General features: G+C 37.3%; 2 protein-coding genes across 6 annotated transcripts in view; both read right to left on the bottom strand.

The window, feature by feature from the left end:
• LOC106649507 (zinc finger SWIM domain-containing protein 8) overlaps nucleotides 1-17,971 on the bottom strand; it is a 31,795-nt gene that overhangs the window by 4,437 nt on the left and 9,387 nt on the right. For 4 of the 5 annotated variants that reach the window (XM_014366949.2, XM_014366965.2, XM_014366972.2 and 1 more), the window contains exons 3-9: nucleotides 3,382-4,129; nucleotides 2,584-3,295; nucleotides 1,429-2,505; nucleotides 1,157-1,333; nucleotides 885-1,071; nucleotides 673-811; nucleotides 234-593 (exon numbers count right to left, since the gene is read on the bottom strand). In XM_014366949.2, coding sequence (XP_014222435.1) covers nucleotides 234-593; nucleotides 673-811; nucleotides 885-1,071; nucleotides 1,157-1,333; nucleotides 1,429-2,505; nucleotides 2,584-3,295; nucleotides 3,382-4,129 — 3,400 coding nt within the window. Of the gene's footprint in view, nucleotides 1-233; nucleotides 594-672; nucleotides 812-884; nucleotides 1,072-1,156; nucleotides 1,334-1,428; nucleotides 2,506-2,583; nucleotides 3,296-3,381; nucleotides 4,130-6,001; nucleotides 6,145-17,971 lie in introns of those variants that run through there. The other variant, XM_023459423.1, reaches the window with a different exon arrangement.
• On the bottom strand, nucleotides 11,478-14,736 carry LOC106649538. Its single transcript, XM_014366983.1, has 7 exons — nucleotides 14,540-14,736; nucleotides 14,337-14,463; nucleotides 14,044-14,267; nucleotides 12,785-12,981; nucleotides 12,502-12,700; nucleotides 12,259-12,436; nucleotides 11,478-12,194 (listed from the first exon to the last, which is right to left on the bottom strand). Exons 1-7 carry the CDS (start codon nucleotides 14,615-14,617, stop codon nucleotides 12,004-12,006), a joined length of 1,194 nt encoding a protein of 397 aa, XP_014222469.1. The 5' UTR covers nucleotides 14,618-14,736; the 3' UTR covers nucleotides 11,478-12,003.

The following is a 17,971-nucleotide window of genomic DNA, read 5'->3' as shown; positions in this document are numbered from 1 at the left end:
TTTTCAAATAAGTAGTCAACGTTACGTAAGTTAACTCCTTATTTAAAATTTATATTTTTAGTATAATACATCAAAAAACTGGACAAGCAAAAAACGAACAACAAAAAAGTGTTTTTACATTTATATCACAAACATTAAATACTATATCGAATTTGCACCTAGTGCCGTACTGAGTTTCCGTAAAGATAGCGCAAAGAATAAAGCTATCATGATTAAAACAAATCTCAACGCACCTGTTCTCTTTAGCTCGGGTATTAACCGTTTGTGCAGTTGCGGTTGTCTGAATAGTTAGTCCAGACATTCCAGACTCCAATTCGGCACTCGTACTACTGTGGGGTCTGCTATTGAGTCCCAGGGCATTTTCGCTGTTAGCCGCACCGGGTGAATCATTCGTTTGCGGCGACGAACATGTTCTATCTCGGCGGAAATACATCAACTGACTTCTGGATGGTGGGTTCGAGCTATAGTAGCTAGCAACTATCGGAGTCTTAATTAGTTGATGCACATCTCGATCAAGAAGTTTATCCATAATGCGGGATAACTTTTCTGGTTCATCTTTGTAATGTACAAGCAATGTAATTGCTAATTCTCCTCTGTAAATAATCAAACATTGATACAAATTATAATGGAATTGATTTTTTAGGGTTAAAAGCCAGAAAATCTGAAGAAAACCTTTGTCGTCGTGTTCCTTCGCAAAGTAACGGATGATCAGCTTCACTGACATTTGCTTTTAAACCTATTGCTGACACGGCTGCTTCAAATCCTAAGAGTTCATCTGTAGATTGCTTACACGCTGATAAAGTTTTCAATGCTAAAAAAATTTAAAACATTTATTTCTATTGATTTTTTTGTTCAACATATACTACATTATGAAATATACGAACATGGTGTGCATAATGCATCAAAAATGAAGCTTGCCAACATTATCGGCAAAAGTGAGTGTCCCCTCATTCGAAGCGAGCCATCTCTTAGTAACGACGCACGTTGTCTAATCATTTCCATTTCATTTTCGCCTAAAGGTATGCGTTTAAGCAAATTTACTAGTTCACTTTCCTGGTGTGCTAGTTTTACCTGAAATGACAATTGATGGTCAAGATTTACGAATTTGAACATTGACTTATTTATTGTTAAATATATCAAATTGAGTTAAATTTACCTCCAGTGGTTTCGTACTTGCTGGTGGTCTAGCCATTTCTATTCCAAATAGACCGACTTTAAATGCCAAATTATAAAAGTCTGGATTTTCGGCAAGTACTGTACATAGAAAACCACACTTTGCTAATGTAGCCGAAGCTGAACATGACAACTGATGTGAAGCCGGATTTATTTGTTGCTAAAGAATTATCATATTCAGAATTAATACTCAGATTTTCTAATAATATAAGTAGAATAACGAAATGGTAGTTACTTTAGTTGCTAAAAGCATACCTTTTTTCTTTTGCCTTTCACAGGCGCAAGCGGTACTTCGATCATGAGATCAGGTGGATGAGCCAGCAGCTCCTTAGCTAATTTAACACCAAGCATACAAGCTTCTCGTGTGTGACCATGGGCGTACAGACCCTCTGCTCGAGCAAAAAGTATATCCCATGGGTCTTCAGTCTTCTTTAGATTACCTAAAATACTGCTAACATTGGCAGCTGTCGCCGAGGAGCCATGAGCCTCATTTTTCGATTCTTTATTAGTAGCCCCGTTGGTCGCTGCCGCTTTTGCGTCATAATAATAAACGTTGTATTCGTCACCAGACGGCGAGTCACTGCTAGAGGATAGACTCTCGTCCTTGGACGGTCTTCTGGATGGATCCTTCTCGTGATCGGATTCCTGATCACTCGTTTTCTTGCCATTCATTATTGGCGTCGTACCCGAAGTCGATGCAACTGCTCGAGCCAAGTCACCGTTGACAGCTGTCGATGCTGTTCCCGAAGTGGATGGCTGTGGCTGGGAGTTACTACTGCTACTCGAACTACTAATTCCATTGGCAATTTTAGGACGAGCACCTGTGCACTTGACATTATTGGCCACCGATGAAGGCAATTCGTTGCGAGCAACACTACTCTCACTCGCGTCGCTCTGGCTCTCCGAGGATGAGACGTTGAGACGAAGGGCCGAAGGTTCTGCGCTCGGGATATTTTTGAGACTAACGTTACTATTGGACGAAGACTCGCTACCCCCGCCTTCTTGCGAGTCGGTATCACAACAAATGCGGCCGATTCCTCGCCTAACAAGACCGGCTGGTAGCTCGGATACATCGGCAATATCACCGTCGTTCTCGCAGAATCCTTCGCTACTGTCGCTACTGCGATTGCAGTCACCACCACCACCACCGGCATTCGAGCCCCCAGGACCAACGCCGCTGGTTGGGCCTCTAGGACACAATCCCGGAAACGACGGATGTCGTCGACGCTCTACGTAGGTAGCGTACTCGGACAAACCGAGGCACTGGTAGCGTCGGCTGTGATGATGGGTCGTCGGTGGTTGACAATTTAAAACTGCTGAACTCGAGTTGACCTTTGAGGAAATAATAAATGGCGTTAATTTCAATCTCGATTGTTGAAGATTTAAAAAAAAAAGGTTGGTATGTCCTACCTGATTAACGTCAGTCTTTGTGTCACCGGTATGCCTAAAACAAGTAAACGGACAATGGTACATAGGATTGGTGCTCGCCGTGTACGTTATGCCAGGTATGCAGTACTCTTCCCAATCCAAGAAACATGCCTCGAGCGCCGGTTTGAAACCGATGAATAATTCGATATCGGTTTTCAGAGAATCTTTTGGGCCGCCGTTGCCACCTGCTCCGCCTCCGCCGTTGTTACCATTACGGTTATGAGAATTTTGCGAAACAGTCGTTCCCCTGATTTTCGTCAACTTTTCAATGATCTTCAAGTGCCAAGCGGAAAACTGGCCCAGTAGCATTTCCCTCTCGGATGGCGACAGGCCAGGATTGAGCGCGGCTAGCCTCCATAGCACGACGATCTCGTCGCAGAGGGAGGAACAAGCGTGCTGGGACGCGTGCGAGTTGCTGTTCATGTTGCTGTGCTTGCCACCGCCGTGACTGTTGCCGTTGAGCAGTGCTACTTTGGTATTGAACCACCAGACGAGGATCTGTTCGCAGGCCATGCACTCCTCCGTGATAATTTCCAGCAGAGGTATGGCATTTCTGTCGGTGCGTTTGAACATTTCACGAACGATACTGAGCAGATTCCACATGCCCTCGGGTTCGCGACCTCGCAGTGGCCGGAGGAGAGACGACCATTCCGCAGCAGCTGGTGGAGCCGTCGTGCTCAGGTAGTTGACGTCGCTGTTGCAACAAACACAAATGTCAGTACAACCTGTACAGGGAAAGAAAACAATACAAGGGTAGAAAGTCAGACGAGAATGACAAACCTGAAGACGATGGGAGCTGGAACGCAGAATTTGATGAGGATTTTCTTGATATTGTCGTGCAGGGTCTTCTCGTCGAGGTACCACGAGGTCTGGTCGTTGGCGGATGCTCCGGCCGTGGGATCCGGGGCGCCGCAATACGTGTTGATGGCGCTCGGCGTGGCCGACAGCAGCTCGTCCAGCAGCCTCTGGGCCGTGGGCAGAATCTGCTGTGGCAACTCGCTGATCAGATACTGGGCGAATTTCTGCAGCTGTTCGCGCTGTAGCCGCGAGAGCGACTCGGAGACGGGGGCGCGCAGGCAGACCTGGCCCGGCATGTGTATCCTGTGCAGGCAGACCGCGACCACGTGGGCGCACCAGTAGGCGTTGGACGAGCACGTGCAGTTGCAGGACGTTATGCGGCGTCGGTCGAACGTCACGGCGACGTTGTACTGCTCGCGAAAGCCGCTGGCCGACACCATGAGGGCCGAGACCGAGGCGCTCAGGTGGAAGCCGATCTGCAGCGGCTCCTTGACGTTTTTCGAGCGGAACAGGGCCTCGCCGCGCTGGAACTCGTCGGCGCTACCGTTGGCCAGACACGAGTATAGCCTGATGTCTTCCTCGTTGTCGGGGAAGCTCCAGTAGGCGATTCGCAGCTGCAGTTGCTCCGGGATCGGCGAGTAGAAGTGCTCGACCAGCTCGAACGGGATGTGCGAGGCGACGCAGCGCGCCGCGAGTTCGCAAAGCGTTGGTACCTGCTCCTGTGATGCATCTGCAATAAATACAACATTCAGCATTAGCAAAAGTACTTTATATTACAATTTGACGTATCGATTAAAAACTTTCAGCTCGACTTTTAATGATACTTGTATTAAAAAGTGGATAAAAGCACCGTATTTCGCGAGGGGATGTTGATATAATACATCAACGAGCGGTATCTATCCATTCTTTTTTGTGAGAGAGCAGAGGGGTTTTGACGCAAGGGTGAAGATGATGAGTAAGTACGAGGGAGAGTATCTCATGATTACACGGGAGCTCAAGTCAAGTACATCTAGGTGTATACTGCGTTACAGTCTAGATATAGCATGACGCTCGAATTTGAATGGAGGGAAAAACGCGAAAACCGCATTTACCTTCCTCTGCACGCTCAGATACATACGCTGAAATAACCCCGCAGTGTGTCGGTAGCTTGAGTAGCACACATACGCCTAGTGCACGTGCCTCGATCGATTTTTACGTTCCCTGCTATATTCTCGGCGGAGCGTCGAGCTATTTCGCCCGCTACCTACGTCGATAAATCCGTGCAGCACATAATGCAACGAATCGTCTACTTGCAAATCGAGTCTGCTGTTCAATGATTTTGTGAGAAAAAAATTGACGATTCGTCACCGTCACTGGTAGACGAGTTTCGTGAACCTCATTTGCTCGGCGTTAATTCGAATGTGATATCGATTACCCATCGGTTACTTGTTTCTGTATAATATAGATAGAATAGTGTCGCGAATTCCGAAAGGCCAAACAAGACAGAGCAAGAAAAGATTTCCACGAGTGAATGAGTTTAAACAGAGTGGCACTCTATAAACATTTCTTACTTCAACGAAAATTCTGATAATTAAAAAAAAAAGACAAAAACTTTAACGAAATTGTACAAAAAGGGCGTCCAGCTGTGTACAGTTAAGATCCAGGTCGAAAGTGCAGGCCTAGCCGTGACGCTTAGCCCCCACATTGGAGCCGCAGAGCCGCAAGTCGACAACACAGCAGCGGTTTGCTCAAAGAATAAGAGAAAAAACACAAATAAAAATATCGCAGAACGTACAACAAAAACTGTATTCACGACTGCAAAACTCAATTTTGTAGTTGCAAACTAAACCCAACTGGGCGTAACTAAAATTTTTTTTATATACCAACAAAATAGGATTTTACAAAATCGAGCTTTTTAGGCCAAACTAACGAAAATGCGCAAACACGTTTAAAGCGGATATCCAGCGTAGTCTATTAGTCTTTTGGGGTGCAGTGGCAATCCCAGACGGTTGATCGCGAGGTACGTAGTATACAATGTTGAAAAAGCACAGCCGCCGTTGGTTAGACCCATCTTAGCATTCGCAGCCTCAATTAGACGGCAGAGCATCGAATTCTCGCAACACTTCTAACTGGCCTGCACGGCTGCTGCAACGAATAGGCTAGCAGACTATGATGGATTTCCACTTTATAAGTATTTGTACATTTTCCTTGGTTTGTTTCATAAATTACTCGATTTTGCAACTTCAACTAAGAATTCTTGTTGCTCCAACTATTATTTTCGTTTGTAAGTCTATTTTGTTGGCACAACAAAAATTGTTAGTTAAGCCAAATTACGTTTAGTTTGCAACTACAAAATCGAGTTTTAGTCGCAAACACAATTTTTGTACTGTGTACTGAGATAATTTTAAGGGTAATGTTTTCTGCGTTGTTACAAAAAAAGGAAGAAAAAAACGAAGCTTTTTTTATGATTAAATTTACACGACAAATGAGATAAAAGGGGAATTAGATTAGAACAAAGAGAAGATGCGGGAGATATGTTGAGAAAAGAAGCTGCCAATGGGCTGAGTAGATTTGCTCGAAAATAATTAAAATGCCAAAATGCCTAATTATGGAAATAGCTTACTATGCACCCTCTGTAATGGACATGAGATGAATTCCTCAAAGGTACCAAACCAATACGCATGCTCTTTCTTTTGCAGTGAATCTGGCATTTTACAAATACACGTTTATCGATGATTATGACTTCTCATGATTGTAATTATAATTCGTGACTGAGCAGACGACAAAAGCGGCAAATCGCGGTACAACAAGAGCACAGAAAATATAAACAAATCACGGGAGCGAGTAAATATGTAGAGCTCTCGATTCTTATAGGGGATCGATTTCAGCGACTATTCACACGTAGACTTATTAATAGACGCGCTATATATGACGAGACGTATGATCAAAAGTTTAATACGGGTGCCCGCATGCAATTTTCCTGCAGACTCGTCATCAGCTTCCTGCGACACATCCTTGTGTTTAATATCACAGCGTAGCTTGCCGCATGTACATTAGACTTTTTGTGTCACTTTGCATCCGAGCAAACGTACAAAAAAAAAAGCGATGCACGACGGAATAGAGAAATTACGCCATCGAGCAGAAAAGCTCAGCCTGAGCGCAAACACACCAAATGCGCGCATGCAGCACGTTATATACACAACTGACCCGAATACGTAAATAATCTGGGTCAAATTTGCGGCTGCGACGCTTCTACAATAAAAGATGAAGTATAATGCTAACGTATTTCTTCGTGTGTGTGCATCCAGAGTCGGTCGAATTAATTAATTCGTTGGTGGATTATTGTCGTCTAACACTAGAAAAAAGGAGAGATGAATGATGCGTTGCAAATTCAAATACTTTCTTTATTTTTAGTAACTGTTAGAATTACGAGTATCAGCATCATCTCGTTTTTTTGGAATAAGATAAAACAGTGAGCAGTATAAACCACCGAGTGATTTATGGAGTGGCGTGTGGCGAGCACTTTGGAATCAAACGGGAAATTCGCTTTTCCAACTAGGGTGCGTAAATTCAATGGCGCCAACTACGGATCTTTGGGCAAAGATCGATGCGAGCATCAGTGTTGTGTGAAATTTGCAAAATTTTCAATCAGCATGGCACGTAAAGAGCATAAATCACACAAAGCCACCCCTCTTCTGTCCTTTATGCCATTGTAACGAGGCAACTGGATATCATCATGCGTGATATGCGCGACATTTTTTAGAGAATTCCGGCAGTAGTTTCCCCGCTTCGAGTTACCTTCGAAATCGCTCGAAATATTGTTTGCGCAACATAAAAACAACGCGAAAACGTAAAAACTTTCGTAAATGGCGAAAAAAGCAAGTCGGAATGCATTGATTTTTTTTGTCACGTCCATCTGATTGAAAAATTTCTCACTCTGACACATCGTCACCACGTCAAGGAGAGAGCTGCACGCGGTAGATTAACGAGCGAAATTGCCGAAGCGCTACGGAACTACGTGAAAATCAACGTGAAAAAAACAAGTACGACGAGGAAAAATCATCCTTTGTCTTGATCCGGCTGAGCGTGTGTAGAACGAAAGCAAGCATTCGAAAGAAACTGATGAATCGAGACGAAGCATGGGTCGAGAAATAAAAGCGCATAGGGTACCCTAACTTCCACCCTATACATCGACCATGCAAACAATTATAAACTCGCACGTGCGGTTGTGTGTAAGTGTGAGTGGCGCGGAAACGTCTAAAGAAAACAATTCGAGTAATTTTACTCTTTGATTCAGAAGTCATGATTCTAAACTTATTGTTCTTATTCATTCGGCAGACATAGAAAAGAGATTATATTGTATCAGTGGGTACAAAACTATACTATTGATTTTCACCATTAGTTGCGTAGTCGAACAAGAAATTCACGATTCAAATTATCTAGGATAGTTCTTTGACCCATTAAACAGAAAAATTACGGGCAAAGAAAATTTCCAAATAATGCAAGCGTACAAAAACTGTATGAAACCCCCAAGAAAATACGTATAATGAAGAGTCATCGGGTTGTGAAGTTCGTGATATTACTTTCGTAATTTCCTTTCATCGTTTATTAGTTTTCTACGATATAATATCTTGGGTCTCTTTCATTTCGCAGTTTGAGTCAGTGACCTTTTTCTCATCCCTATTTTCTTTCTTCCTCTCTCTTTCTATCTCTTTCCCTTCAGTTACCTTAACGAGAATCTTACTGTGCTTTTTAAATATAGACATACCACTTTTTTCCAGACAGAAAATTCAATTACGCTTTCTATTTTCATTATTCGATTTCTCATTTGGCCTGTCTGCTCGTAAACTGCTTATCTGCGTGCATTTAACTGATTAAAAAATGTTTTCTTTCAAAAATTCATTTATTTATCAACAGGTGCACTGTTCTGGGTAAAAAATGCAAAGTCCGATCGCGCTGCAAACGCAAGCGAAAAATTCAATTTCTCCGCATCCGCCTAAGACGACTCCCTTTTTCCATTTAACAAGCTGAGTCGTCATATACCCGGTGTGCATATTCAAAACGAGACAAAGGAAGGATCGCCATCTTCATCCCTTCGAAGCATTAATTTTTTTTCTTGCTTCTTCTCTTTCACTCGCATTAAATTAGACAATAGCCACCTCTACATAGCCCAAGTTTATCTTTGCCAATGCTCGTTAAGTACGCACATTAATCTCCAAAATTTTAAGCCACGTTTTTAATAAGTCGGTCGGTAAATCGATATTGTATTTCACGCTTCAAGTAAAACCCACAGCTTAAGAGAGAGAAAGAAAGAGATGGAGCACGGAGAGGATGGAGGGAATTTCGAGCACATAAAAAAGGGAGAACAATAAGTATTGAAAGAAACATTAGAAATTTTAAATTGATAAAGACCCAAAAAATAGTGAAATAACAGAGATATGTGTAGCAGCAACTGGATGCATTGCTGGTATGAATGTTAATTTGTGAAAAATAAAAGAGGGTAAAAAGCAGCGAGGTGAGCTTTTTGTTCGATTGATTAGTGTAACAACAGTAAAATAAAAGTATCACAATGAAATATTTAACTCTAGTACTTGATTAGTATCGTGTTATAAGAACGAAGATATGTTCTCTAATTCTAAAATTCCTTCTTTTGATCTCGAGCACAGCTGGATTCAATTTACAAAACTTTTGGTAGATGAAAAAACCCAAGATAGAAAAATATAATATCAGCTACGAAATTGCAGAGATGCTACGTGCTCGGAAAAAGCACACGAGTTGAAATAATAAATTCACAAGTTTCGCTTCAACTTTCATTTTTCATTCTGTCCATACTCAAGCCACAGAAATAAAACCAGCACTGGCTTCAGAACTTAATGTTTCTCATAAAAAATAGAAAAAATTGTTTTAATATGTTACTAAATTTGACGTCCATAAAGCAAAGTTGTCGATCACTTATATTTTATCGAGTGATGAAAAAAAAACGAGAAAGGATTAATAGGAAAAAACTCGTAAATACATATCACAAAACGTTGCAGGATACAATGCAAGATTTATTCTTGGCAATGCACACGTTTCTCGCGACGCGTCGGTGTCTATAAATTATTCTTCGAAATTTTCATATCTTTCTCGAGAAGATGAAATACAATATAATTTATACACGAACAAACATGCTCATATTTTTATGATGAGCTAAGGTTTGAAAAATCAATGAATTTCGATTGATCGATCAAAGCCCGATAAACCATCAAAATGGCTTTTTTTGAACGTATTTTTGTCAACATTTGAATTTGTTTACTATGAAGAGTGAATTTTCATCGAAAGCATTCGATATATTTACCGCAAGTATTATTCAGCAAATAAATTTAGTTTTACAATGCAAGTTGAAAAGAAACTCTGATCGTCACCCTATTTAGAAGCTGCGTGTAATCGCCCGTCAATTTTGACTCAAACAAAGACATCGACTCATACTTCAATGATGGGACGCGCAGGCACCCCGCAAATGTGCATTTATACAAGATATAGCGGCTTCGTGCCTGCTGTGAATCTGGTCGCAAAATGTAAGGACACGCGATGACAATGAAACATGCTACTACTAATCCAAACGCTAATTACATCTTGCAATGTGCCTCGAGTCCATTACCGTATCAACGCATGTATAACGAGCTTTCGATGGGACTCTTATGCAATGTAATAATTGACTTAGCTTTGGTTATTTACTGCAGGCCGGATGTAAAAAATGAACTTCGATATTTGAGTTTAATCAACGACGACGTGTGGTTGATTCACGCGTGTCATACGAGCTTTAGCTACAGTCACGGTATCCAAACGTGTATTGTGGCTCATCAACGAGGCTGGAGGGGAGCAGAACGTGGAAAAAGGAAGCGAGTTTGCCCGAGGATATAATTATTATCAACGTGTATATCTGACTGTGCGACTTGATTCGCGCGCCTGGCATTCGCAGATTGTTCGCTAACACATGCCTCGCTCAAGGGGATGCTCGGGACGAGCGAAGAGAAAATTGCCGTGCAATTTATTCCAATAGCAAAGGATATTCGACGAGACACGAGAAATTCTCAAATCAGGCGAGGATATTGAAATCACAATTAAAGCTCGTCCCTCGTGGATTTAACAATCACTACTTTCTTTTATTGATCTCGAACCTGAGAAAATAATGTACGCTTTCGACATTAAACTTTGGTCTGGAGCCCAGATGGTGAGATGTTGCCAATCGCTTATGTGAGTGGTGCTTTATGAAATAACAGTGAAGGAGATGACAAAAATATGAAATTCAGACTGGATTATTTTACAGTTGCTAATCGTAAATGCTACTGCTAGTGCACGAAGATGGCAACGAAATTCTTTTTGTGCTTATCATAGTAAGAAGGTGAGTTTAAAAAAGAGCACTCAAAAGAAGAATAATTTTTTAAAGTTCATCTTTAAACACTTTGGAATTGACAAAAAAAATAGCAAATAATCATCCTAAAATAGTTTACGCCAACGAATTATCTCTGTCTATTTCAAAATTTTCTCAAATTAATATTAAACTGATACTTTAAACACAACGAACATTAAAATCGTTCGAAAATTTAATTTGTACGCAGCAGCTACCGAGTATGTGAAAATTGAAAAGCATTAAAAATGGTATAGGGTCAGGGAGTCAATCGTGTGTTTATAATAGTTCTTCCATACCCTTCTTGCACGTGTACATTTTCTCATTTAAGAGTCATATACGGATTTAATCGCATGAAAATTCCAGGAATAAAATTTGCGATTTAATTTGTTTAGCCTGTTGTAATGATGAATATATTTAGTTATAAAAATAACTTGCTAGGTACTTTCAAATAATACAAAAATCTTTCTTTCAAAATAAAAACAAGTTCAACTTTTTCTCTAGTTGTATAATATAAAAAAAAGTTTTAGGTGAAAGAATGAATGGACCATTATCGATTAACTTATCTTAAAATCCCGTTGTTCATGCTTAAATATTTTTGATATTTTTCATAGCTTATTTTGTTTTAATCATTGGGACCACTTTAAACTTCGGCTGTAGGATTCAATTATTCGTAAGCGAATCAGAGGAGCAAGAAATTAATATTAAATTGTATAATAATGTTGATTTATTTTTAAACAATAAACGCAACTAATTAGTCTAAGCTGCATTTATAAAGACAAAAACCAATGATTGTATTTTAAAGCTAGCAAAGAAAATGTTTATTCAATTTTTATACCATTGTTCAATTAAAAATTGACCGAACTTTTGTTGAACGTTCATCAAGATTTTACATCAAGCAGCGTTAATAATTGTAAATGATTGTACTGTTATCAGTTTTGGCAAACTTTTTCTATTTACGGAATCTTTTCGATATCCATTGTCATCCACACATATTTTCTCAACGATGATTAAAAAGTTGCAAGTAAAATTAGACTATTAATTATCAAAATAACGTTATCTTCCTATAGCTTGTACTAAACGGAATCATAATATATACATTTAATTTCACAGAGAATTTCGTGCATTCCCTTTTTTTCTTTTCAGCTTATAAAAATTAACAACTCGTTAATTTTTTTTTATCCTATTGTTATATTAACAATTTTAAAGATGTAGAATTGCTACGTGAATGAAGTTTAATCATCTTCATGGTCTATGGCCGTTGATAGATGGAAAATAAGATAGCAAATTACCAAACCCATCGCTATGTCCAATCTGTCAAAACACCACTGAAATTTTAAAGTCAAATATTTTCCCCATGAGACTCTTCCATCTAGTATATCTACTATAGTTTCATCAACAATCAATTTTTCATTAAGAGTACACTCTGAAATTTAAAAATTTGTTTTGTCAATCTAATTAATTTGAGAGCATTTTGATGATAGTCGTACTTGTTTCAAAAATGCAACGTTGATTCATGCCTTCTTGCTTTGCAGCATTCCAAAGAAGCCCGTCTGAGCATCGATCATCCTCAAGATGCACCAACACCTTATAATTCCTACTTGGTTGAAACTCAAAATCACGGTAATGGCACGAAATTCTTCCGAGAGTAAGAGGATCATCATCTCTCTAACAGGGGAAACGTAAAGTAAAAAAATTTTTACAAAGAGAAGAAATTTAATTTGAATGCATACCACGTGACCTTCACAATATCCATAATTGTAATGGAAGTCAATATTTACATATTCTGATTCTCTATGGGGTCGTCGGCTTTGCTGTATGTGGATCACATGGGTATTACTTTTTTCATTACTTACTCCTACGTAAATACCTTTGACATCTCTAGGAACTTGAGAAACGTTAATCGAAAATAAAGCTGACATTGAGTCTTTTCTATTGTACAAAAAATTCATATAAAACAAAAATTTATTGCATTTTCCATTTTACTTTGTCGATTTGATAATTTTTTCCTCTTACGTTTTATCGGATTCAAATTTATTTGGTGTGAATCCACAAGAACTTTTGATTTCGCCTATATCAGCTTTCTCGTAATCAGTTCTAATAACTGTTTGTGTTGGAATGATCATTTCCCTCAAATCCGTGATAAATCCGAGTCCATAACAGGCAGTAAATACGTTATTAAACAATAGATCAAGTTTATATCCTAATTGTCTCTGTAATTTTATTTTATTTATTTATTTATTTTTTTTTTTGTTAATTCAATCATAAGTATATGGGCTAAGCCATAGTTAGCGTGATGGCCAAAACAATTTTTTTTCTTAAATTATGTACTTTTGAAGAGTACGTTGAAAAGTGAAAATCCTGAAAGTTTCAGCCCTCAAGGTCCAACCCTATTGGATTATCAGGGTCTCAAAGTTGAATTTTCTTTTTCTGCTCATATTCTGCTTGCAATTCTAATTTTCTGGGGTTAATATGAAAAAATTGTTGAATCTTGGTTTTTAATGCAAAATTTGATATAGAATTCAAATTTGTACTTAAAAATCTTATTTACAACTTGAAACCCCATAACAATGATATTTTCCTGCATTAATCATATAACTGTACTAAAATAAATGTGTTCGTATCCTTCGATTAGGTCCATATTGTAACATGTTCATCGATGTATCAAAAGACAACTTCTGATAAATTTTGGTTATCGGCAGACAAACAGAATTCATTATTGAGCTTAATATGAGCCAAGAAACATGGTTTTTCTCTAATTTTCCTTGATTATTGACTCATATTAAGCTCAATAATGAATTCTGTTTGTCTGCCGATAACCAAAATTTATCAGAAGTTGTCTTTTGATACATCGATGAACATGTTACAATATGGACCTAATCGAAGGATACGAACACATTTATTTTAGTACAGTTATATGATTAATGCAGGAAAATATCATTGTTATGGGGTTTCAAGTTGTAAATAAGATTTTTAAGTACAAATTTGAATTCTATATCAAATTTTGCATTAAAAACCAAGATTCAACAATTTTTTCATATTAACCCCAGAAAATTAGAATTGCAAGCAGAATATGAGCAGAAAAAGAAAATTCAACTTTGAGGCCCTGATAATCCAATAGGGTTGGACCTTGAGGGCTGAAACTTTCAGGATTTTCACTTTTCAACGTACTCTTCAAAAGTACATAATTTAAGAAAAAAAATTGTTTTGGCCATCACGCTAACTATGGCTTAGCCCATATACTTATGAATGTTAAAATAATTGAGTTTCCATACACTTGAGTTGCAGCTTTGACCATATGGGAAATCAAATTTAGTCATCATAGTTTCTTTCTGAGGACAGATCGTTAGTTCACGACTGAAAGTCTCCGTAACTTTTTTTTTGTTAAACTCATAACTGTCGCATTGCAATGTAGTATTTATATGAGGATTGACCATCAAAACTACTTTGTAGATACATCCAACTTTAGGGGGTATTTTGAAACCAACTCGCACAACACCTTAGATGATAAAATATAATTGTTTTGATTGATACTCTCGTGAAGGAATTGAAGATTTTTAATTATTACCTGATTCAGTATTATTTTTTGAGCCACTATGCTTCAATACTGTGTAATCTACTTGCGTAGGTATGTCCTCCTTACCACACAGTTTTACTTCTTCTAGAGAAACCACTCCGCATTTGAGATAAGAAAGCTAGATACGAATGTTTTCCATTATGAAAATTTAGGCCATAATTATTATTTTGCATAGAATGACAGATTCTACTTACGTCGCAAGGAAACGCAGTCAGTGAAGTTGTTAGATACAAAAATAAATAAGCGAAAATCAATTTACGTATCAACGACATGATTCCGATTAGGTATAGTTGGGCGAGATCAAAACTGTCAAACTGATTGTAACTGAACAATTATTTGTTAATTTAGTTTAAACACAGATTTAAGTACAATCCCTCTCTCGCTAGTTTAGCTCTTTATTTACGAAATTGAACCATACATTGTAAAAGCTGAGTCAACGCTGTTTTCGGGTAAATATTTACTGGGGAAATACATTACCCTCTACAGACTCATACTTCTTTTAGCGCCAATTTTTCTTGGATCGATTGATACTTCAATTGGACCCTTTACAGCAATAATTGTCTTTTTTATTTAGCATAACTAACAACCGTAATTTTATAAGAAAATTACCAGTATTCTCATTGATTTTATATAGTTTCAAATAAATTAGTAATCTTTGTTCTCAATTTTCACTCTTTTTACATCTCATACGACTAAAATAAGTGACAAGATATTTAACGACTCATTTTAAAAATGATTGATATGGTTTATATATGCACTAAAATTCGAAAAAATGTTTTCAAGTTTCGGTCATAAAGCAAATGAAAAAAAATCTTAAATGAATTTTGACGAAAAATTTTATTAGATAACTTTAATTTACTTTTATTTTTTTATGTATAAAAATGAATTTTTTATCAATTTCTGAATGATACAATCAATAATATGAATTTTCTCATAAATAATATATGTAAAACGATCATCTTCAGATTTACGTCAAAGTCAATTCACTATGTGCAAAATAAGGGTTATCATATTTATTGTGGTTTATTGTGTCAATCTAACGAACTCGAGAGGAATTTTAATACACTCATACATGCTGAGAATTCGCAATAATTATCCACTCCTTGCCGCTTATTTTTTCCAAGATTCTAGAGAGTTTCTAGAGTTTTTTCAACGCATCGATCATCGTGAATTTCTACTAGCGTATAGTAAAAAGTGATTGAATCATAGTCATTTATATGACATTCGCATCTATATGTCCTACAATTTTCCAACGTCTAAAAATGCAAGCGCCTAAAAATTATCTATTTAAAAATTAGCATGTCAGGCTAGGAGACTTTGAAAAGCATTTTCACCTCACTATATTTGCGAAATTTTTTTGCTAAAGGTTTTTTTTTCGATTAATTCATACTCCAATGTTTTTTCTATTCGTATATAGCCACTTTAAGGTGGTCCATCAATTCCACTAGTTTGTCACTCTTTTGATCCCATATTATATGCAACTGGCATCGATTGAGAATTAAAAGTAATACTAGCAGAAAATTTAACTGAGTTCAGGTTACTGCACGTTGGAAACATAGAAAAATAAAACCTATAACAAATTAGTTCAATTTTGAAAACCTGGTCATTTTGATTTCTTACTGTATACTTGACACGAGAGTGCTAATGAACTTTTGAGTTGGATGGAAATATCGCTTGCGAATTCATGATGAATCCGAGTCCGTAACAACCAGTAAATGCATTATAAACTGTATGACTATCGACTCTGTTTTTTGAGTCATACTGTAAATTAGTGTATTAATTTATTCTAATCATTTAATTATTAAAACAACAACAGTTTAAAACTACCATGTCCTTACATGAGTCACATAATTTGGGGTTTCCTACATCTGGATTTTTAAGATAGACGATATTTTGTTGACCATGTGTACCTAGCACTTTTTTGGCGTCAAATTTGTACTTTTTGCATTCCTTTTGAGTTTGTATGATAGGCTTCACCATCAAAATTGTCGTGTAAAAACATTCGTCCTCAAGGTGCATTTTATAATAGAGCATCAAAACACCTATGATTAAGGTAAATATAAAGGCTCTTAGTTGATTTAATTTATGCAAGCTGAGAAAATTATAATGTTACCATATTCGGTAGAACCCGAGGAGATATCTTTTAGCACTTTATACTTTGCTGCGGTATAAACTCCTCGCTGCATGGAGGTATTTCATCGGGCACAGGATTACATTTGTAATACACGTGCTGTACACATACATTTTTTGTAAGATGTAATAATATTAACTAAAAAGGCAATAGTTACATAGAATTCAAGCACAGTCAGTGCAGTTATTACACAATAAAGTGAATATGTTTAAGCTAATTTAAGTAGTGGCGACATTTTGGTTGTTGGGTGTAGTCAGGTGAGAACGCAACAGTCTGAGTGACCGCGAAGGAAAAATTATTAGTTCGTGTTTTTTGAAAATTTGTTTTGAAAGCATTTCCATTTTGTATTTTTAACATTTACAGGCAAATAATAAAATTAGAGCGTGAAACGAAGATTTTTTTCATTTTTCTAGTAAATAATTATTTAATTACACCATTGGCAAATTTTTCATTATAAGTAGCAAAATGCTCAACTGGTCTAATTTAAGAATTATAACAAAATCGTGACTTTTCTTTCGACATCTTTTGTTCAATATTCATGTCATTTTTAAAATATTCAAAGGAAAGTTTTGAAACCGTCCTTGAGAATTTTCACTTCTACTCTGCCTTCAGAGTTCTTTCAAAAAGAAGTATCATGCGTATACACGCAATAAAGTGTGTGTAACATCAGTACATAGTATCATTTTTTCCTGGCGTTGAGGCTCTCGAGAATATTATATATGCAACCAATATATGAAAACTAAGATCATATTATCAAAACAAAGGAAACTTATACTAGCGACGTGATACCCATGCCAACTTTCCAAAGAAAATGTATTCGTTATCATTTAAAGGATAAATCTCCGTAATAACGTACCACAAAAATTTTCCAAGCCAAGAGTTAATTGCGTTGTAACAAAGGAAATGGAAAAAAGAAAAACATTCGATAGTAATAATACAAAAAAGGAACATAATGACAAAGTACATATGACAGAAATAAAAAAAGTTCAAGTTGAATTTGCTGGTTTTTTTCGTCGTTGAAAAGTTGGCTTTACATAATTACTAAAAAATGAACGTCGCACAAGAAATGAAAAAAAAGAAAAAAATGAAATGAACTGAAATGAACAGAAATGATAGAAGAAAGAGAAAACACTAAGGGAAATTAAGCACAATACAAAAGATAAAAAGAAACAAGAGCTGCGCTCAAACCACATGTATTCAAGTGCTTGGTATTTTATAAATTGTAAAAGGCACACCTGCACTCGAAGTCCTTTCATTCATTATTAAATTCCTTTATAGAAATCAGAAGTCAAAGAAAGTACTTAAATACTATCAGTCCCTTAAAATATTCACACGTAAGCTTTGATTATGTGGTATTTTTTCTTGTAGAAGCTTTTTTAAGTAGAAGAAATTAAAGAAAGAAAAAGAGAAATTTATATACAAAAATAATGGTCTTTGTGGTAATAGTAACAAGTTATCAACGAATATTTGGAAAAAGTAATTTTTCATTGAATAA

The sequence above is a fragment of the Trichogramma pretiosum genome, unplaced genomic scaffold, assembly GCF_000599845.2.
Source record: "Trichogramma pretiosum strain Unisexual culture from Peru unplaced genomic scaffold, Tpre_2.0 scaffold57, whole genome shotgun sequence".
NCBI lineage: Eukaryota > Metazoa > Arthropoda > Insecta > Hymenoptera > Trichogrammatidae > Trichogramma > Trichogramma pretiosum.
Note: the sequence above shows the minus strand (reverse complement) of the source record. Positions and strands in the feature narration are given on the sequence as shown.

Bases quoted from the DNA above. Each gene is read 5' to 3' on its own strand.
- LOC106649538 (XM_014366983.1), bottom strand. From the start codon at position 14,617: ATGTCGTTGATACGTAAATTGATTTTCGCTTATTTATTTTTGTATCTA. The intron at 12,982-14,043 runs GTATGGAAACTC...ATAAAATTACAG, and splicing joins GTCAAAGCTGCAACTCAAGT to AGACAATTAGGATATAAACT. The intron at 12,437-12,501 runs GTATGCATTCAA...TTCCCCTGTTAG, and splicing joins GATATTGTGAAGGTCACGTG to AGAGATGATGATCCTCTTAC.